Below are 23,224 nucleotides of genomic sequence, written 5' to 3' on the forward strand. Positions count from 1 at the left end.
CAGGGTATAAGAACGTATACAATCACATTATCCGGCAGTTCTCCCCAGTTCGCTCTCATCTAAATACAGTGAGACCCAATTCCCCCATATTACATACGGCCATCTGCAGAAGGCAAACATTCATAAATGTGACAATTTCATTACTTTATGAAAAAAAAAACAAAAAAAAAACACATGCACACAGCCAGAGGCACTCTAAAGCAATCTCTCTATCACGGCCCAGTCTATCTCCATCACGTGAGGCCCTTGCTCAAATTCAGCAAACAATGAACACAGAGAAGCAGCTGCAAAAATGGTTGATTAACATTGTATTGAGAATGTAAAAAAATGACAAATATCTTGATCAGTGTAAGAGATGAAAAAAACCTCATGAAAGATGTGGTATGTTTTTTTTGTGGCTTTGGAAAATTTAAGTTAGAAGAGTGTGATTAATCCACTTAGCAACAAAAGCACAGATCTCATGTCATGTCTTAAATGCACAACACTGAATTTCTGCCACTAGTGACCTCTCAGCGGGAACAACGCAAACGACGTTTGACGAGCCACCGCCACCGTTCAGCTGCTCAGTCACATCAACCTTCAACTTTTGGGATTAATAAAGTGGTTTTATCTTCATCCCGTTTATCAGCCCGGCTGCAGCAGCGATCTGGAGGAGAAATCTCTGTTGTCGGGTGTTTACGTTCTGTAATGCTGACTGCCAACTCGAGCTGCAGGGGAAATGTACGGACATAATGTTACAGAAAGGAGAAATTTTAAAAAAAAAGGGGGGGAGAGGGATCCAAAGTCTCTGTTGTAGGGCTGAATTCAGTAAGAGGTTGACCTGAATTCAAACACACAGACACAAACAGCCTCGGTGCATGCAGTTGCTTGGTAGCTTCTTGAACAGCTAATGTACAGGAAAGTCATTTGGCTGTTTGTGATTCAGGAACCCTAACAGGGGGAGGCAGTGTTTTAGTTGTATTCTCATTATGTTTAATCTCGTAACTGACTTCCTCATTAAGTTATAGCGACAGACGACCAAATTAAATGCATTGCATCTCAAGTATTTCTTAGACATTATATCTTTAACCATACCGCAGTTCCTTTGCATTGTCTCCATTGTTGCTTCGAAAACACGCATCTTAAAATACATGGCTCACAACAGCGCCAATGTAAGGCCTCTAAAGAGAATGAAAATCACTGAATGGCGCAGCGTTTCTTTAATTATTTCCAGTAACAGTGCAGTCTGTATTTTGCAGTATTACTGTTGATAGACTAGCGTACGTAAGAATCAATTGATTTGACCGCATCTCTCCATGCTCGGCTTAAACATCAATACCAAAGTGCAAATGCAGTGTCGAACCACAACAGAGGCACTTAAGAGTCTTGATAAACCCGCCAAACGTTGCTGAAATAGATGCAGGGCAGGAAATGGATCGAGCCTCATATGGCCCATACTGATCTGTAATGGATTGGCCCAACTCGCCATCCTGTAAATACATTCAGGCAGGTCTGCAGGTACTAACAGGCTGAGATGCATTTGTTTCTCAGCAATGCAATTAAGACATGCTCACGATTCTCAAAAACAATACTTATCATCAGTGATGGCAGTACTGTTCCATCAGACACTGTGACAGATAATTAGCCAGGCTCTGCTTTTCCATTCTGTTTTGGTCCTTTGACATCACCATGGTTAGAATAGTAGTAACGATACTAATAGTTTAAGCAGTCTTACACAACTCAGCAGGCAGTTGTTTTTTTTGTTGATTAAAATCCAGCGGAATTATAAAATCGTTTAATAAATTAAAGTGAAATGAATGAACTCATACACAGTTCTCAATAAGCACATGATAAGTAAGACATGTTTATGCTGCACAAAGAAGCACAGCGGATTGCATACCTGTTAACCCGGACCACAGTTAAGACATGCCTGTGGAGGAAGAGGCGAAAGCAAAGGGCAAACTGATGCAGCATTAAGAGTTATACCTATACCGACCTTTACCGAATTCAAAAGGCAGATGAGAGAGTTCAGCGAGGATAAGCAATATCTCAAAGGTCAGCCGCGGTGACACCGGCCTGAGAATGAGATTACACCAGCTTTGCTAACCTTGGGGTGCAAATGTTCCAAGATGCCAGGCGGCCGTTTTTGACCTCTGCCGCGAGATGTTTCCGGGGAAGAGAAATGGGCCATTAACAGGTGAGGAGGAGCCGAGACGGCTCAGAGCTCTGAGAGCACGACTGAACCGGAGCTGAATGGAGCCTCACGCAGAGATTATTGCTTTTCCCAGTGAGAGGGGAACAATCACTGGCAATTCAATTTCTACAGCATTATTTTGTCTGCCAGTCAAATACAGTTGCAACTTTTGTTAAGAACCCCCATAACCGTCGGATGATAAAATATTCAAAAACGAGACCCGGGAGCCATCTCCTCAGTTGTTACACTGATCATTTCTAATAAGCAGTATATGAAATAGCTGAAGTGTAGATGGGGAATGTTATATAATACTCACTGTAATGAAGTACTGCTCTCGGGGAGTGTATTATTTCTCTGAAATGAACAAGTGTTGTAATACTTTTTTGAATGATGTGCTCCGATGTGCATATCGGATTCTGTACAATTTTCCCTAAAATCACTGTCCAAGTAGTTCAATAAGAAAATGTTCCATCAACATCATTTCTCTGTATCATTAAAGTGGACTTCAATTGCAGTGAAAATCCTTCCTTTCCCTTTTATGTCCCCGCTATGAAATCATGCCAGCTGTAGAGCAAGGTAACTAGGGTTGGGAATTCTCAACACAGCCACGGGAGGATCGTGAATAGCGTTGAACTGCTCCAGCTGTTGTGCAGCGGTTAGTAAAGCAAGTGTGCCGTGGAGAACTGCTCGAAGAAGATAGCCGAGATATAAACAGAGCTGCGAACCGCCAAGCGGTCGGTGCCAGAGGGAAGAACAAACTGGCACTTATTTATGTATGCGTGGACACGCAGAGTGAAAGCCTCAGCGCTTACTTCAGGTAACATATGCCTGTATCCACTGTGTGCACGCCACTATACCAGACGCCTCACCTATTGTGTTTCATTGCATCATTGTTTTTATTCCCAGGAGGCTCTTCTGCCTAGTTTGAACTCTTAAGATTGATTTGGAAATGTTTCAAATATGTGTTATTGTCCTAAATCACAGAGCAGAGCATAACTAAGAGGAAATTAAAAAAAAAAAAAAAAAAAAAAAAAGAGCTATGGCTGAATGCCCAAGCTATGTGGAAGCACCTTAACAGCGGTTGGTTCCACGTACTCCACAGAGACTAGGGCTATAATCAGTATAGCCAGATTGGTTTGATGTTCGTGTTTTTTAATTGTATTTGCTCAATAATTGCTCGAAATCTGCAGAAAATTGATTAAAAGAAACCCCCCACTTATGCGTAGAGTGTTGTAGTTGGTAGTCTTAAAACATGTAGGACTTCTAGTTGCTTCATCTCAATGTCTGTGAGTTTTTTTGAATTGGTTTTCAGTTAAATGTCTGAAATGAAGTGTGTGGTTACCACAGGCTGAGGATATTTGCATGTTTTTTTGTTTTGTTTTGTTTTGTTTTGTTTTTTTCCCCACCACATTAAACACATCATTAAATGACCCACAGTTTAATTATAAAGCTCTTGCATGAGTTTAAAAAAATAAATAAATAAAAAAAAAAATGACTGCAAAGGTTGTTGGGGATATCAAACATCATCACATTGAACAAGGACACTCAGCCACTCACTAGTCCGTCTTCACAGGCCAGCTTCAGTTACAAACTATTGTTATTGTAGTCAGGCTGGTGGCAACAACAGCATATTGAAGTCGATGGGGAAACACACATTTTTGATTTAAGCATAATATCTACTATAAGTGGTCCATTAAGAAGGTATTATGACATATGAGAGGTATATTGGCCTTGATTGAAAGGTCTCAGGGTTAACACACACCCAACACACTGATGGCTGCTGATTTCTAACACAATATTATAACTGCATTCACTCACCCACAATTGGATTTTGAGTGACTTTCAGTTCAGACAATGATCACTACACTCAACCTTCAATAACCCAGAGTGCTCTACGTAACTATTTTGGCAAAAAGAAAAAAAAAAAAATGGCAAAAAAAAAAAAAAATGGCAAAAAAAAAAAAAAAAAAAGTTAAAAGTAAAATGCAACAAAGTGAAATTATTCCATGAACATTACATCAGTATCAGTAAATACAATAAATAAATCAGTACAACAAACAACAGTACAACAAACAAATATTTCCATCGCGTTGGTTCATCCATTCATGTTCATCCATTCAGTTGTGTGGATTTTTTTTTTTTTTTCAACAACAGCAAGTCAAATGTGCAATATTTAGGAGCCACCTGTCGAATTCATACTCATACTCGTATTCATACATAGCCCCTACGTGCTGCTAACTGCAGCTGCCATGAGCTAGTGAGCACATGTGACTGTGCTGCCAGTGGCCATGTCAGCTGACTCTTGATGGACAGGGAGCTGAGGGGAGTGTTGCTGTTGTTTACTATCAGACTGTCACCTCATATGGTAAAAATAGTTAGGGGCTTGCTTGTTAGCATGCTTCCCTCAATAGATATCTCTGTAACACAATATACAGACATTCTCTTATTCCTTCATATTGTGTTCTTGCATAGTTCACCTGTACTGGCATACGACAGAATTGAGAGCCACCAACATTTAACCCGATGAATCAAATTCTAATATTTGCATAGTAGTAGTGGATAGTGCATTATTGTGCAGGCTCTTTTTTGGGTCTGATAGAATTTGGGTTAGAGTGTTTATTACGTTCGGATGGAACCCTGCCTCATAATATATATTCTATCTTGATAAGATATTGGATTGGAAACACTATGATTTACAAAATCTTAACCCGACACCATCTTCTGTAATATTTTCTCATACATATGCGATTATTTCCCTGTACAGTCACATTGTTACAGTGTTACATTGCCAAGGGAATACAGAAATGCACTCTTTCTTCTCTGCATTAAAATTGGTACTCTAGCTTCAAAACCTTGCAGAAAATCAGGGCCACGTGTGCCATTATGGTTCAGACAGCGACCAGGAAGAGTTGATTGAAAGCACTACTTTGCTTTGTGTAATTTTCCTACTTGTACATTTGGGATGACAGCAAGGTTACAGTTCCAATTTAATGGTATGATAGCCCTCAAAGTTAAGAATGTTGTCTGAACCTACAAAAGTCACCTCTAAACCTTCACCTCTTGTTTTTTATTTAAAAGAAATCCCTTCCTCACATCGATCCTTCAAGGAAAGTTAACCTTGATGCTTCAGAATAACTGCCATCAAAATGTCCTCTGTTTCAGTTTTCTAAATGTTCTCTCCGTGTACAGACATTTGGCTCTCATTAGCATAGACACTACCTCAGGTAGACACACTCATACACACAGCCACCTGCAGGCTTTATCAAAAGCACCTCGGCTCAGCAGAAAAACACAATCTCCGGGAAATAATTGGCCTGACATGCAGATACACAGTAAGATGGAAAAGGTGGAACAGAACTGTGAGCTACCGTCAATCAATCAGTGAAAGGTGTCATTTGTGTGGGAAGGGCGACGAGGTCTTGTAAGAATGGAAAAATAAAATCACCGCCACTGGCAAGGTGGCCCCCGTGTTATCTTAAATATGTAATAGGCTCTCGGTTCAGCATCAAGCACACAGTGCGGTTGAAGTGTACGCGGAAGAATCAGTATGCTGTGGGAAAGCTGCGTGCATCAAAGTGCTGCATACAGTTTTGAGGCTTACCTGGAACAAAGCTCCCCTGAACCACCTCTTTGTACGCCCACCATCCTTCGTGAATTTTCGGCGGATTCGGCTGTGCTGTGAGGTTAGAAGAAGAGACAGAGGAACAGGCACATCAATTACTTGAATCTGAAATTCAGGCAAGAAAGCGAAAACACGATCCTACCGCGTCTAGACGCTCTCGGACTGAAACGCTGCATTTTTTTTCCATCTACTTTTTTTTTTTTTTTTTTTTTCTTTTTTAACCGCCCTCGTCATTTCCAGACGCCCCGCTAACCTTCTCAGCAAGAGGCCTCTGCAAACAGACTCCCTGGAGATGGCCTCAGAGCAAACAGGCCTCCAAATCAACCCCTCGTTTTGGCTAAACTGCACACACACACACACACACACACACACACACACACAAACAACAAACCCTCCCTGTACGATGCGATGACTCCCTAGGCGTTAGTATGGAAATGCATTCTATCATGTTGTGTGAGCTGTGGAAGAAAGCCCCAGATTAGAGCAGGGTGGTACAGTATAATTGAGGTGACTAAGCAAAGGTCTCAGTGCAGAGAAAGAGTTGTGACTGAGAATTACCCAGTGAGCCTTCGGGATATTGCTTTTTACACCTCAACTTTTTTTTTTTTTTTCTCTCCTGTTCATTCACCAAAAGCGCAAAGCGGGGCTTAATCGAGGGTCTAGAGGTTGCACTGCTTGCTTGTCTTTAATGGAAGCCGAGGTGGCCAACCAGCTCTCCTCCCTCTGCTATCCCCTCCGAACAGCCTCGCTGCATATAACGCTGAGGAGCAGGTTCAATTTCAGAGGGGTGGGCCGGCTGGACATGCTCCAGAAAAGACTATTTTCTCAGAGGGCAATCTCACTGCCACATGCTGAACGTCGGGATGGGGGGAAGCAGTTGGCCTCGGGAAAATCCTGTTTGTCAACTTGTTTCTCAAAATGATAAATGGTTCCTCCCTTTCTGACGATAAATGATCTCGAAGTGAGCACCACTTTTGATTGGAGTGCGCCTAAAATCAGTGCATTGGCCAGCCAAGCGGAAGCATTGAGTCGGTCTTTCCAACCCATTAGAGGGAGAGCTGGCCCCCTGCCTGGCACTGCTGGACCCTGACAAAACTCCCCCAAACTGCAACACTAGATCATTTAGAAAGTTTTTATCTTGTCAATTTAACACCAAGTGCAAGACTAAAACAACTAAACCGGACTCGCTCGCTGCCAGCGAAATTGCTTTCCCCTAAGCGTGTGTTTCCTCTTTTTTTATTTGAAAGAACAGACTATGATTGTTAAAATTACTATGTGTAACACTCTAAACACCGCGGCACAATGAAATCCATCGCGATGCTTAGGTATGATTATTATCATAAAAAGAGACTCAGCCTGAGATGATTGGAGTCTTTATCTCTCCTTATTAGTTTGAGTTGTTTCTCAAAATGAAAAAAAAAAACACTTGGCCCATAAACACCCTCGGCTTTCAGTGCAGACAAAATATTTCTGCTATTTTTCAACCTGTACTCAGAAAGCAATATCTCTGTACTGTTCTCGGATTAGAGAGACATGTTTATTTGCGCTGTAAAGCACTAGAGTGGATTTGGAACTGTATTCACCATTGAGGAATACAGTGTGAAACGCAGGGTTCTGTGTTATTCACACATTGCAAAAATGTGTCCAGATTTGGTTGATTGCAATGGATCCTCTGTGACCGGCAAGTAAAAAAAGTTTGATTTAAGCTCTGAAAGCGTGATCATCCAAATCATCATGTATTGCTGATCCTAAAGGAAGCAAACAAAAATCCAGTTCAATCTAACCATGCTCTGCCCATAAATGTCCATCATGTTTCTTGACTAAAGGGATCAATAATTCATTTGCTATTACTAATGTAGAATAGTAACCGCATTAAACCGCAGCAAAATGATTTACCTCCTGTTACTCACCAAAACAGTGTGGTTTAATGAGCTGCCGGTCTACAGTTTGGAGGTACCTGACATCAACATCTACCTCAGCCCCAGTGACAACACACAGCACTCCAGCAGAAGCTGCAGGGTTCACTCACTGTCAGTGAACAAAGCCAAGGCGATTCCTGATTCTAGGACTACCAGCTAGCCAGATAATGCAATGTATGAATGAAACATTTTTAGAGGCACCAGGGAAAAAAAAAACAAACAAAAAAAAAAATCATTTTGTGCTGGTCGGAATGCTAAAAATGATCCACAGTTGGTTCATTCACAACGTAAGCTTATGGAAAAAAAAAAAAAAAAAAAAAAAAAGTGTTTTTGGGCCCCAGGGCATCACTTGATGATACAGTTTAGCCACTAACCAAAAGTACAATTTTTTCTCACAATTTAATTGACCTATTGGTACTTTACTACCATATTTATTTATTTGTGTAAGTCTTATCCTGGCACATAATGATAGCCTGCGAGCCTGCACAAAGATTTGTGCTGCAGGTTGGCTCTGTTATAGCAGCTGAATGACAAATGATGCTTGTTGGTATTAATACCCTCAACAGGGCCAAGCCATCTCTGGCATGATAGCAAACTGCAGTCAGAAACAGACTGTACCGAAAAGATTCGCTTATTCTACCTAAACTTTAACAACTATTAATAAACTACAAAAATCTATTCAATGAAATGAAAATTTTCATAATTTCTTTGGTGTTTTTTGTCATATACAGATGCAATGATGCTGCTGGGTAATTTGTGTAGCTGTCCAATGTTAAGTCTCTATTTGATGATGCGACAAGGCAGCGAGACTCTGGTTTAGCTGAGGTGCAAAATCCGTCAAGACTGACAAGCTGAGCACATCTGCGAGGCAGGCCGAGACAGCAGTCGTGCCACTCACTCATGAAAACAGTTGGAAGGTCACTGTCGAGAATTTTTGGATGTAATCATTCCGAAGACAGGTTGTAGCTGAGCACCTGTTTGACTAAACATTTTATCAGTGTACTAGACACTTTTTTTTTTACTCACAATAATCATTATGTTTGCATAAGATAATTATTTTCCCTCCTGGCTGCTTGTAAATTATATAGACTAAGTTAAGGCCTGTTGTTGACTAACCATACGTCCACAGCGGCACTAAGAATTGTGTACAGCGGGCCAGTTTTCACGACGTGTTGTTATTGTCCTCTTCTCAGTCGTGTGCTTTAGGCTTCAGTTTACTACAACCTCTTGTGTGCATATATTGAAAAGCAGAGCACTTGTGAGGTTATTGTACTAAAGAATGCCTTAAGTTAAAGTCACTGGTCATATCAGCACCACAGTGAAGAGACAGCTCCTCTGCCCACAGGCGCTGATGCTTGTCGGGTTCAGCTCGTTGACTGTCACAACACTGTCCATGGCTCTGATGGCTTTCTCTTTGACATATGTACTTTGCAAATACAATAGCCTAGTTAACCCTAACAGTGTGTACGTGTGTGCATGTGTGTGTGGCTTGTCGCATAAAATAATACTTTTTTTTGTCTGCAATGTGTGATATAGCCACCCTAATTGTTTTTATGACTCCAGTGGCTTTTACGACCAGACCAGTGCTTAGAACAAAAAAAAAATAATAATAATAATAATAATAAAGAAAGTAGAAAAAGAAAAAAAGAAAATAACTACATTATTTTTTTTTTTTTTTGTATTATTTGGAGCTTGTTACCACTGATGCGAGCTGTGGGAGGCCTAATATCGTTCTGTTGTTACTGAGAACATGTACTTAGTTTGGTTTTATTTGCTGGAAAACACTTGGGATACCACTATGCTAACTTTACCAGTTTATTTGTTGGAGCTTGTTTACTCCAAAGCTGGCGACATCATTCTGTTCTGACAGGCCCCGTTTGGTAGAGAAATAAACATTTGTGCTTCATTCATGACATGATGCAAGAGAAACTGCAAATATGCATAGAGCTTAATACCCCTTCAAGGCCAAGTCCAGGTAAACCAGTGAACAAGCCTTGCCACCCAAAATGTCGAGAAACACAGGCGTGGGGTGACATTTCGCTCCGGCACTGATCCGCCTCCGGAAGTAGCATCAGGGCCGCATTATTGGCGAACGGAACAAGTGTGAATGCATAAGCCAGCTTCACGCGTCGATCATACAGTCTGATAAATGCACGTTACATGACCAAACAAAAGTAACGTAGTAACTCTGTCTTTGGCAACTTCTATGAGGAAAAAAAATACCACAGCTGTATGTAGAGAACCGTTTGTCCTCTTGTCTGTCCTCCCGCTCGTCCTACCAACTCTTCGTCACATTTCTGCCCGAAAAACACCTTCTGTCACGGGCAAAAAAAACTTTAACTGTCCAAGTGTTCCCTCCGGACCGAGACTTCAGTGAACATTCCCCCAGAAAACAGCCTCCCTCCCTGTGAGTGACAGAGACTGACAGCTTCCAGTTCAAAAAAACGTAACTTCATCACTCTCCAGGATGTTTGGTGGGTCAGGATCTCAATCACTACACATTCTAACTGCATCCATATGACGACAAACTGTCTGGGACCACCCTGAAAACACACCAACGTCATGATCATGACGCGTACCGTCACGCCTCTTTAGGAGCCGCAGCGCCGGCTTTCCGTGTGAATTACACAGCGGTTCGTCTTTAAGGCGGAGATGCTTCGCCCCGTGTGAATCGCCATCGGGGGAGAATTGGCGAACCGGCGCTGCAGAGATAATGCGTCGTCTCCTGCGTAAAAAGGGCTACATTTACATATAGCCTAGCCTCACCGCTGAATAGCAAACGCACTGTGGTAATGGGGTACCATTTTATCAGCTGCATAGTGTTTTATGAGCTAAAAGCTGAGCAGCAAGAAATATAATGAGTGGTCAGACAGAACAATAGCATACAGTGTTACTGTGTGTGTGTAGGGGTGGTAGTGTGTGTAAGTGAGAGCCTTTGGGATTTTAGCTACTGTAAGTAATAATATAAAGGAGATTTGGAGGCCTGTGGACATGATCCTCTTACAAGCTACTGACAACAATACAGACGCAGTTCCCTCTCTCTCACTCACATACTGCACGCGTGCACGGTGATAGAAACTATAATAACACTGCTTCTGTCACTGAAAAAAAAAAGAATGCAACAGCCTTTTTTTTTTGGATTTTTTTTTTTGGGATTGATATACCCACTCTCCCTGTTATTTCAATCTAGTTAGAGGGAACGTGCAATCATTTTATCACCATCATTTTTAGACAAATTCCCGAGTAGATACTACATGATAATTTCTGGGAGGTAAATTGAACCTTTCATGATCCCTGTGGGAACAGCAAGCTGGTGCAGCAGCCGACCAGCAGCCCTAATTATAACAAACTATATTATGCGGAAGGGGATACTGAAAAATGTATGAATTACTCATTTTAGGTAAGAGGAAGCAAATAAGGAAGAAAATGAATGCAATATACAAACACTGATTTCTCAGAGCGGTTGATTATTCCTTTAAACCATCTTTGGCTTATCAATTAATTTTGCATTTATGCAAAGCAAGGATATGTTAAAATTTGGACAGGTCATTCAATTATATTAACATTTCTCAACAGATGTTATGTCATGTTCACTTCACATGAGATTTATAGTGGAGTTGCAGCTAGGCCAGCAAGTCAGATACCACTGCTAGGGACGAAATGTCAATATATGGAAAGGTGAAACCACTGGGTAGTTAAAATGACTTTGAGACATCTTCCGTATGCGTTTGTTGCAACAGAACTAGGAGGCCAAACATATTTTTTTGAACCCTAAACAGATAAAATTGAAAACTAAAACCTAAAGAAAAGTTTCAAATCATCTGCGGTTTGCAAAACCTTACCTCTTTATTCTGTCGAGTTGAGAAGACTTGTGTGAGTTGAGCAAAGCAGTTGAATTATGAATGCATTAGTTCAATGCAAATGTAACTATTCAGTTCACCACTGAATATTTATGTATTAAATTCAATATAAATGTGATTAAGTGTAACAAATTGTGGGGGCACACTACAGTCTCCACATAATCACGTTGGTTCTTGTCACTGCTGGGTAGGAATTAATCGCAACTGGTAGCCAATAGATGAGATGTAATCACTTCCTGTGGCTCATCAGAGGAGAGTGAGTGAAGAGAAGCAGCATAACAAGCACTGTCCTATTTCTCACAATGTCTGGCTGTGGCCCCAAAACACACTTCCTGACATCAGCAGAAAGGAAATGCCTCCAATCTATAAAGGGAAATGCAGACAAGATGCTGCAGGTGTTGGGATAAGGGAGGAGGAGGGGTTGATGGATCGCCATTTTCCATTTTATTGGGTCCCAGAGCTGTTTAGATAGACAGTGGAGGCACAGCACAATAAAGGTATGACGTTTAAACCATCAATTAAGTAGTGTGTGAGGTATAGGATAAATGGCTGCTGCACAGACAACCTTCCAACAGTGACATGAGCGATAGTGGCAATGTTCGTCCAGTCGAGCCAACTATGAGCGGACCTCAGTGTCGTTGGGATGTACCATTTTCAAGATCATTTCAAGTTCATCATTAAGTCACAGCTGACAATTGTTCTTGAGATACTGCCATCACAAGAATGTGACAGACAGATGTATGTATGTATATATGAATCTGTGTTTATGATGCACAGATAAAAACATGATGTCCATAAAACTGCTTAAACAATACAATGCAACCCAGCCTGAAGAAATGTATAGTTTTAATTGCAAGTCAATTCAACTAAGATTTGCATTCAGAAAGCTTCCTGTGCCCATAAATTAAAGGCAAAAATAATAATAATAATAATAATAATAATAATAATAATAATAATAATAATAATAATAATAATAATAATAATAATAATAATAACTGAAATGCTGGACGTCTGAGTTTTCACCAGTACTTAAACATGTGTGTTTGTAGATCACAGGCTGTGAATGGAGTTTTAAAACCAGGAGCTTTTATAAAGCAAATGTTATCAGGTGAGGTTTTACATTTGCTAAAATGGTTTGTTATTTGTTAATGGATTAGAACATGTTTTTGGGGGATACTCTAAATGTGGCCTGGGACCCAGAAGGATTTGCCAAGCTCATATTTTATTTACTCTGTCAGGTCTGTCTGGCCCTTTTCCGATTAGACAGATTTCAACCCATCGAGGCTCGCGTCGGGCCAATCACACCCGTTTGTGTAATATATGGGCCAGGTTTTATACCAGGACTGACAGAGGAGGTCACCAGCCTACATCTGAAAAGTCACCGTATGTCACACATTTCGCTGCTCTGCTCTGATTGGTTGTTGGTCCAGTCTGTAGGTCGGTCCACACTCGTGAAACTATCAAAGTAGGTAGTAACAAGCACATTTGAATCAAGAGTCCATTAGCCCATAGACTATTTGTCACATTCAATCTTTTCAAAAACACATTTCACAATATTGTATTTTGAGGAAGTTTATGACCAGGCAAACATGTTTCATTGCTCTGATCGGTTTTGGGTCCATGAAATTGCATCCACGGGCATTTTGGTATGCATCCCTTGATAACCCACGTTGGCAATCAAAAAAGATGGAAAATGGACCAGACTAAAACACAGCTGCGATGCCAAGCTACTATAAATGACTCATTGATAGTAAGATATATTTGTAAATATGGTACACAAAATAAGACACGGTTGATGCATTTAGAGTGTTGGCACAGTGAGAGGCCATGCTGTGTGTGAAGAGTACAAAGGGTCCACTTCTACTTTTAGTTCGGATGGAAGGACACACCCCTTGGAGTGCTCTGCAAAGTAAATAGTCTCCCTGTGGACTCTTGAAAGCCTTGTTCAACCCCAGTTCCACAAATGCATGGCCAAGTAATCTGGTTTCTCTGTCAGTAATCTAACTGTGCTCACCGAGCGCATGACAACACACTGTCTATATTTGTAGCAAGTGTTACCAGGTATGTTCAGTCAATGCCATGAGACATTTGTGTGAGCTTGTCCCAGCAGGCAATGTAAAGTGATTGAATCAATTGCTTAAATGTGAGGCTATTGGATTACCTGCAGAACAATGGCCAAGTAACAATCACAGAGTCAATACGAAAAAATCAATTATCTTGGTTCCGAAACTTAAATACCCATTTTAAACCTGGTGTTATTGCTCTGCAGATGCCGTGCAGATTCAGATTGCCATCTGTCTCGAATCTAAGTATAGGTGCAAGCAGACAGGCCGGGCTCAGCAGATGACAATCTACTCTTCTTGTCAATTCTTTCCAAATGACATATTTCAAGACTGCGACTGGACCCAGTGCAATTCTGTACTTTGTGTTGTTGTCAGCCCGTCACAATGTCAGCTCTCATATAGACTCAAATAGTCTATGCTGTCAGCATTTTTGTCAGCCGACCCTAATTAAATGGAAGAAAAGTGAAACTTTACTGCAACAGGAACAAGATAAGGTCACTGGATGAAAAAGAAGTCGGGGACAAGCTGGTTTGCACTTGAAACTTGTCAAACTGTAAGCGCTGTCTTTCGTCATGCATCGAGCTCAGCTGGAAAGTATCGACACGTTATCACTCCCAACTCGTCAAAAACAGCACTTTTATCAGCGACCTTAAGCTTTAAAATCTGACACTCTTGCTACCTCTTTAGCATCATTTTTGCATGTGAATGGCTTTGCTGTAAGTTAGCAATAATACATCATATGTATGTAGCATAAACGTCTTGACTGTCATTATCATTTTCAAATGGCTTGGTTAGGTTTAGGTAACAAAACTACTTGGTTAAGATTAGGAAAATATTTGAAAACTATACTCAGTCATGTAATTTACATGACTTAACCTATAGTTTAGTACATCGATTGACAAAAATTACTATTCATACCTAAGTCCATACATAGAGTACATACTTATACAATATATAAAATACTCAGGTTCTCTGTACAGGGGTGCCTTGTAATTTTCTGATATGATAGCTTCACTTCTACTTAATTATGACTTTTGGGCACTTTTTACAGGTCTACTAAAACCTACTAGAACCAGCCAAACCAAATTTTAGGTACATACATGTGCTACTGAGACAAACCCAGAACCGCCTGAGACATTCTCCATTCATCACCTGGCTCCAAACAATACCACACTCTGCCATAGAGTTGTTTAGAAATGAGAAGGCTCCACTAAATCTGTATGACGGATTTGGTTGGCCACAGCCTCTTACTGACCTGAATCCTATTTAGCACAGCACCAGCCTATTTCATCCTCATACTTGGGAGTCTGACAGCCAGCCCCTGCCAACCTCCCATAAAGCCAAAAGAGAGAGACTCGGTAAATAAACAGTTCATTTTCATATAATATCCAAACCCTTACATTAATATTCATTGAAGGGCACAAGCAATCCTGAAACCCAACCAAGCAGAAAGAGCGAGGGAGGGAAGGATGGAGGGGAGTGACAGGGAGCAGGACAGGTACAGGACAGGCTCAGATAGAGAGAAAAGGGGAGAAAGAGAGTGGAAGAAAGACAGATTGGAAAAGACACAGAAACAAAACTGAGAGTGGTGACGGGCGTCCATAAATGAAACTTGACCTTGCCAACAGCTGTGCTTACTGACTTATGAGACAATTATCTCTCACCAAGCTCCTATTGGTGCCTCTCTTTAATAGCCCCAGCTGTGTGTGTGTGTGTGTGTGTGTGTGTGTTATGTGCCTCTGTGTCACAAAGTGAAAGATCTGGGCCCTGAAGACTGAATCAAACTAAACCAATTGGGTTCCTATCTAAAATGCAATATGCTATCCCAGTACTACTCTATCTTGATGTGCTGGCTCTGGGGGGACTTAAGTCTGCGGCTAGGTTTCCACCCAGAAACTTTAACTGAATTTTGTGGAAACGTGCAAAACAACATGTGATTTATTGGATGTTCCTGTCTGCTACTGTTATGTGGTCATTGTGAGTTCATCGAGATAACGTTGGGGCCAGTGCTTCTCCAGATCAGTGCCAGTAAACCACTGCAAGAGACGAGGGTGCAACAAGACGACGTAGTCAAATGAACATCAAATAAAAACTCCAATGGTGAATAACACAATTATATGGTATTTCTGATGTTTTGTGTATTATTTAGAGAAAAGTTTATCATTGATCAGCACAGTACATTAACATAACCACTAAGGTGGTTAGTGAGCTGAGCATCCTCTGTCACGATTAGATTTGGCAACTGCCTCATTAAGGTGTGTAGAAAGAGAGAAAGAAAGAAAGAAAGAACAGTTCCTTGCATTTCAAGATATATACATAACATGACATACAAGTCAGTCTTGACTTCTCTGATCTCTGAGGGACACACATGAACCTGTTACTCTCCTTTGACATCACCTGTAATTCCTGGCATACCAAAATTAAGTGGATAGTGTTAGCTAACAGTAACATTAATAGAAAATGTGTTGGCCTCAGCCCCATAATTAAAAAGATAAAGCCTCTGTTACGACTGACAGTCATGACTGATTACAAGTGTATTACATCAGTGTAAACAGCTCGTATCAGTTTGCATGCTGCATTGATTGCGGGGAAGCAGCTAAGATTGTTATCTCTGGTGAAATGATGCGATTATTTTACGGTATGAAAGCAGCAAAGACTAAGTTGGCAGAAGCAAGGCAATCCACTGGTTCAGCTGGGACTAGGATGAACATAAAAACCTATAGAGTTAACCTTGGGTCTCATACAAGACCATTTTCACTATCACCATCCCCGGGAAATGACCCGTTTCACTATATCAACTTGAGCCATTCGGTCCAACAACATTTGAAAAGTCTAGAAGAGCCGTGCGATTCAATTATTTGGCTTCAAAACATCACAAGCAGCTTCCATAGGAATGAACGGGGCTCCACTTCCATCACTGTTTCCTTCCTTATTTATGTGCCGCCATCGGATGTTGATAACATGTCATGACTTTGCGCGGTGCTATTTAGGGAATCAGACGTTTGGATCAAAGCCAAGCGGAGTTGAGGTGATAAAAACCCAGGTCCACTGCAGAGTCAGTTTACACCAGTGTATATGCCATTGCACACAAAAGCTTGAGGGGTATTAAAGAGCATCGACGTACATATGTAGTATGTAGGGTGGAGAAAGAACCCGACTGAATTTTTTTTTTTTTCTGGCAAACAGAGGGATGCGGATAGCAGCAGACTGAAAGTTAAAAAGTTACATATTGCAGCCACCACAATAACTTTACTTACTCGGTCCCCTCAGCCCAAACTGTTCCACTGGACTCCCCTAACACATAATCCAATATCGGATGACTCTATCACCGCTAATGGGCAAAGTTGGGTCAGCAGAGTGGTTCTTTTACACCTCCTGTCAGGAGAGCTGCGTTAACTAGAGCTGGAGAGAAAAGTGTTTATGGATTGCCGATTACACTCTGAAACTGACAAGAGGACGCTCTTTCCGTTTGCCCACTGCCTACACTCCGCCCCACTTCTTATCTCCAAAACTTCGCAACTATTTTTTTCCTCTAAGGAGTGCAGCAAAAAAAGAAGATGCATTATTTTGTTTGTGTTGAGCCAGAGAGAGGAGGTGAAGCAGAAAACGGGAAGCACCCATCAATAATTGAGGGAGGGAGGTTTAAAGAAGGTGAGTACCTTTGTCCTCCCTGGCCCCTGATCCTATTGAGCTGAAAGCCATAAAACCCTGTGTACCTGTGCCAGTGACTAGACACTCTACTTACCTCAATGTGTAACAGCTCGGCTACAGGCCACTCTGTCTCAGCACTCATACCGAGAGCCAAGAATAGCTCCAGTGAATCGAGTCTCCTGCAGTGCCCTCACAGTTTACCTTACTTAGTCATTCAAGCATTATTTAACACAGGACAGAGACACAGTGCAACTTTAAACACAGGAACTCACTTTCTTACCTAACAGAGACTGGCTCCGAAGCCAGCCGTAAAAAAAAACAAAGACAAAATGCTAACACATGACTGAGGTTGGAGGAAATTATGGGGCCCCGACAGAGCAGGCCAACAGCTGACCGTTGGCCAATGTCAGGCGTTGTTGACCTTGTGGCCCTTGTGGTTTTTTGTGGATCTGGCAGCCTCAGTGGAGAGAAATCACTCTGATCGGGTATTTAGCTAAGCTATTACCCGCAAGAGAAGAAATCTGGAAAATTGGGATGGGAATGGGAACCAAATAAACCAAGACTAGACCAAGTCTGGGTCAGATCCAGCCCACAAGAATAAAATGGACTGTGGTCCAGATTTGGTCAAAGTCAACTGTAACCACTAGCAAAATGTAACAAAGTACATTTACTCATATGCTGTTCTTAAGTATATTTTTAGGTTAATTGTAATAAAATATTTCTGACAATTTAGACTTCAAATCCACTACGTTGTACAAGCACATTTTGTACTTTTTGCTCATTACATTTATCCGATAATTTTAGTTTGTTGCAGCATCAGAGTCAAGGTAGCACCGTAATAAGATTTTTTTTTTTTTTTTTAAACACAAAAATATGCAATAATGCAAAAAATCCTTAGTACTGTATCCAATAAATCAGTCCATTGTACACAGTTTACATGTGCATATATGTATTTTTTTCTTTTAGTTGTACTTTTGATACTTAAGTACTTTTTTGGCAAGAAAATATTTTGTATTACATACAGTATATTTAATATCTGACCCTACTCAAGCATTTGTATGATTTACGTTAAATTTTACAAAGGTAATTTTTTTTTTTTTTTTTAACACAGTATCTTTACTTTTGCTCAACTTGACTTTTGGTACTTTTTTAGAACCTTTACTGTTATACCTTACTGTGACAGATATGTTTTGCTGGTAAATGTGGGCTACTTATCAAGGCTAGTATTTCATAACCACCTTGGAACAATGCAGCAGCCTTCCCCAGGCCGACAACAGGACGTTGCTTGGCCTTCTCATACTGCCAACACTTTTCCCTGTTATTTTTTTCAAGTATCGTTTATATTTCAGCGGATATACACGATGGAAAGTAATGCTGCTTAAGACACCATCTTCCCCTGCTGATACTCTTGATACTGACAACAATCACCTGGATCGCCTTTGGTATTGAAGAATTTGTTGCAAAAATCTTTTATTGCTGATAGTTTTCACAACAGGAAATCACACATTGACACAAATTGATCCCCTTGGTTTAAAAGACTACAAATGGAGCTCGCACCATCGCTTTCACCAGGACCATATATACTGAAAATGTTTATTTTTTTTTTGTTTTTTTTTTCCAGATTTAAGTCCTGACCAAACACTTCTTCTCTGCTGTGTTAAACCCGCGACAGATTGTGTAAACACCGGCGCAGACTCTTCCTGCAGAACTGGTGACATTCGAAAAAACAAACAGCTACTGTGCTACTGTCACAGGCAGAGAAGGGAAAGTGAAGCCTGTATAAACACCAGCTCTCTGTATCACCCACCCACTTACTGTAGAACACACTCGCTTACTCCATCCCTCTCACACAAACACACTCTATTCCCATTCCTGCTGCAGGACACACATCTGCACAGGATTATCAGATTAGCAGCTGGAGATTTGGCTCCCCTGACAGGGCCTGTGTGTGGTGGAGATTGAATTGGGGCACTTGGATGTTGCTGTTGTGCGGTGCAAGCGGGACTGCTTTGTGATTGGTGCTCATGAAAATTCACTGTACACCTGCAGTACAATGATTCTAGTCAAAGCTGACACCCCAGCCGCTGTCTTCCTTCCGTATTTCTGTCCCTGTTTTCTTTGCCAGCACCCGTCTCACACACACACACACACACACACGCACTAACATTCTCCATTCCATCTCCCTGTGGTAAATTATAGCTGGCGTGGAGGTCGTCTCACTCCAGCTGGCTGATAGACTTCAGATTCCTGAGCAGCCGATGTGATGAGCTACGGCTGCTTGGGGACAGGCAAGGTGGTCACTCACTCACACCTGCCCACACACACACACACACACACATTTGGACAACTATATTCTCCTGAGGACTGTCTTGAATGCAGTCCTTTAACATCCTTAATTCAGCCGTATTGTCATTTTGGTAGTAGGCTAATTTGCCCATTCATTAGTCATGTCTGTTGTCATACCAAAAAAAAAAAAAAAAAATACACATAAGTTTTTTTTTTTTTTACATAAGTTTTTAAGGAGGTTCTTTTTGAGCTTTTATTCTGAAAACAGCTGCCTGCTGCTGCTGGAATCTAGTTTGGTGAGACTGAACTGAAAGAGCAAAGTTTAGCCATATAACTAATACAACAAACAGAAAGATAGCTAAAACACTATTAGGAGATGCAGTTGGTCACTGTGGGTGCTTTAATACAAGCAGCATTTAATGTTTACATGGAGTAATTTGATCTTTTGAACGTGACAATTAGTTTTTTTATCAGAGCAGTTGTACGGTTTAGACGATGAAAACATCCAAAGTCAAACGCTTCCAAACTCAGGACTAAGAGGCCTTGCCGGAACCTTAAAGAATTGTACCTTCATCCGTCTGTGCTTCTGAGCAGGGACAGTCATTATTAATGCTAGCAGAAGAGGCTGGTACGTCAGGGAAGTATAAACGTTGATAAAGTGACACGTTTGAACAAATGGGCAGTGCTCTAATTCTATGGTCTGGACAGTCTTTTTCTATTAGAGGATCGAAAACAGCTGGAGGTGAGGAGTAGGCCACGTACCAGCCATGCAGACATATTTACTGTGCACACAGACTAAATGTCAAGAAGTTTTTCTTTTTTTTTTTTTTTTTATTTGTTGGAAAAAAAACTGCCAAACCTCTCTTCACAAGCGGCAGCCACCTGCATTTATTTGTGTCAGCAAAGACACGAAGCTCAAGGAAAGTTCAGATGAAAACAAACACATCTTCAAGTGTTCAGCCAGACACAAGCAACGGGAACCAACTGCAAAAAGTAAGATGAAAGATGAAAGGGGGTGCTCTCCACCTTTTACACATTTACTGAAGGTTATAAAACAGAAGAAAAAAAAAAAAAAACTACACAAACCTTGCAGTCATGGGTGGAATCATAAGCAGTTTTTTTTTTTTTTTTTCTCATGGCGTAACTCGGAAAGTTCGCCGCTGTCAGTAAAATAAACTGCAGTGACCAAACCCCTTTCTTCAAAAGAGTCACAGCTCCACTTCTCAGGCGTTATCCCAAACCCCTTCCGACAGCAGCCTCCGTCTTGTGAGCTGTCCACATTGTTTACCTATTAGGCTCACGTGACACATTTTCTGCAGAAACAATCGTAATTGCACTCAGATGCAATCAGTTTATAAGAGTGTGTTCACCATCATCGTCCTCTGCATACCTCGGGAGCTGACAGAGACCTAACACATCATCAGCGCTACCTGCATTTCTTTGTTCTCATTCGGCGGACGTCCCAGCAGGTCTCCCCAGCCCCCAACGCTCACCCGGCGGCTGCGCGGCTGTCAAATCGACTTGAGAATTTTGTCCCGCGTTTTGTCAGCGTGCCTCCACAGAGACAGAGAGCACAGACAGATCTGCAGAGCCGCCGCGAACACTCTAAACTCTCCGATCAAACCGTTCGAACCTGGCTATGCCCGTAACACACGAAGCTGTTACCACACTGCCTGTTAATCATCCCTTTTGTTGATGTACTATGAAATCAGAAGCTTAAAAAAAAAAATGATGAAACTGTAAAACAGGTCGTGGGGTCCCTTTGTGGGGTCGCCTCTTGGTGGTGCTCGAGACAGGATGGGAGGAAGGGCGAAGACACGCAGCAAGAGGCTCGAACCCTGGGACTCTGCAGGGCACCTGTATATGGGTCGATGCTCTACCAACTGAGCTACTGGGGCGCACCAGAGAGATATTTTGCGCAGAACAGAGAGACCTTCATTGACTGATGTCGTGTGCATAGACGCATTAATATTTGCGACTTACATGTAATGGGGTAGAACGATTTTAAAGTTTTAAAGGGTATCTATGCTGTATATGTGTTTTTGTGATGGTGACACCATGCATTTGAATGTATGGGCATGTCTAGAATCACAACATTTATTAGTCACACGAAAAGGGGGGATTTGTGCATCGCAGCAGCCAAAGGACAGATATAACAATAAATAATAAATGTAAATAAATAAACAATATAATAAAAAGGTAAGGAGAAGAGCTAGAGCAGATACAATTGTATATACATAATGTGCACAAATATAAACAGTGTAATTATAAACAGTGTGAGCAGTATATTGTTATTCATTAATAATAAATATGAGTATGAAAATTGCCCAGTTAGTGCAAACCCAGTTTTTTTTTTTTTATTGCAGTGCACAGTGAAGTCTGTTGGGAGCAGTGCTGGTTGTACAGTCTGACAGCAGCAGGAAGGAACTTGGGGTGTATCAGTCTATCACTGTAGGAGCTGCCCAGTGCTGTGACAGTGACCTGCAGGGGGCGGGACTCCTGCACCAGCAGCACTGACAGCTTATCCATCATCCTTCTCTCTCCCAGCACCTTCACTAGGTCAAGAGGGCATCCCAGGGTGGAGCTGGCTGCTGTCTTGAAAAGTATATCCAGTCTCTTCCGACCTGCTGCTGAGATGCTGCTGCTCCAGCAGACTACTCCATAGAAAATGGCCGATGCCACCACAGAGTCATAGACAGAAGTCAGGAGGGCCCGCTGCACTCCAAAGGACCTGAGCTTCCTCAGCAGATGGAGTCTGCGCTGACCTTTCGTATCTGTTGCTACAGTGTGATCAGTCCAGTCCAGTTTATTGTTCAGGTGAACGCCCAGGTACTACTAGACACACCCCCCACGAGGAGGAGGGGACTGCTAGACAAATGCCAGTTAGATGGGAGGGGGAAATCGAGGCAGCTGTGGTTATAGGATTGAGGTCAAATGCAGGACCATGTTTGGCCACATTTTCTTTGACATGTAAGGAAGTTAAGGTACATATATGGCTTAATGCAAATAATGTAAGTGACATGACTGAACATTATCTCAACATACAGCAGGAGCTCCTCCTAAACCTAACCCAGGTAGTTTTGGAGCCTAAACCTAACCACACCATGAGCCTTTGAAGGCCCAAAGGTCATAATATTCGGCATAACATGCAAACAGTTTGTAAAAACCTAACATTTTTAAATCTCCAGTAGCTCCTGAATAAAAACAAATGCATAAAATTATTTATGCTACAGCATTTATTTTAAAGTGTCTATACATATCAAATCAACATTTGATGCTGTTCATCTTATATTCAGGTTGTAGCTGCAGGTTGTGAACATGTCAAGAGAATCTAATTGCAGACCTCAAATGAATCTTTGAGTCTTTAAGTTGTTTATAACTTTGGTGTTGAAAGTGGAAGTAACGTGGATTCAAGAACAGAGAAAAAGTCTTTACATCTTTATGTTGACCGTTGTGGAATTTAACAGCAGTCAAAATGATTTCACAACTTAAGCTGTTGGTGCTCAGAAGGGTAGCAAAAGGGCAGCACACACACACACACACACACACACACACACACACACACACACACACACACACACACACACACACACACACACACACACACACACACACATAGACAATGACCAGACTGCTATGCAGAAGTGGGT

At 41.4% G+C, this 23,224-nt stretch overlaps 1 protein-coding gene across 1 annotated transcript in view; it reads right to left on the minus strand.

Annotated features, from left to right (window-relative positions):
* ca10a (carbonic anhydrase Xa) overlaps nucleotides 1-23,224 on the minus strand; it is a 224,576-nt gene that overhangs the window by 189,270 nt on the left and 12,082 nt on the right. Inside the window, exon 2 of the mRNA XM_037080344.1 lies at nucleotides 5,775-5,849. Within this exon, the coding sequence (XP_036936239.1) occupies nucleotides 5,775-5,849 (75 nt within the window). The remainder of the gene's footprint in view (nucleotides 1-5,774; nucleotides 5,850-23,224) is intronic.

Source organism: Acanthopagrus latus, chromosome 20 (genome assembly GCF_904848185.1).
Source record: "Acanthopagrus latus isolate v.2019 chromosome 20, fAcaLat1.1, whole genome shotgun sequence".
Taxonomy (NCBI): Eukaryota; Metazoa; Chordata; class Actinopteri; order Spariformes; family Sparidae; genus Acanthopagrus; species Acanthopagrus latus.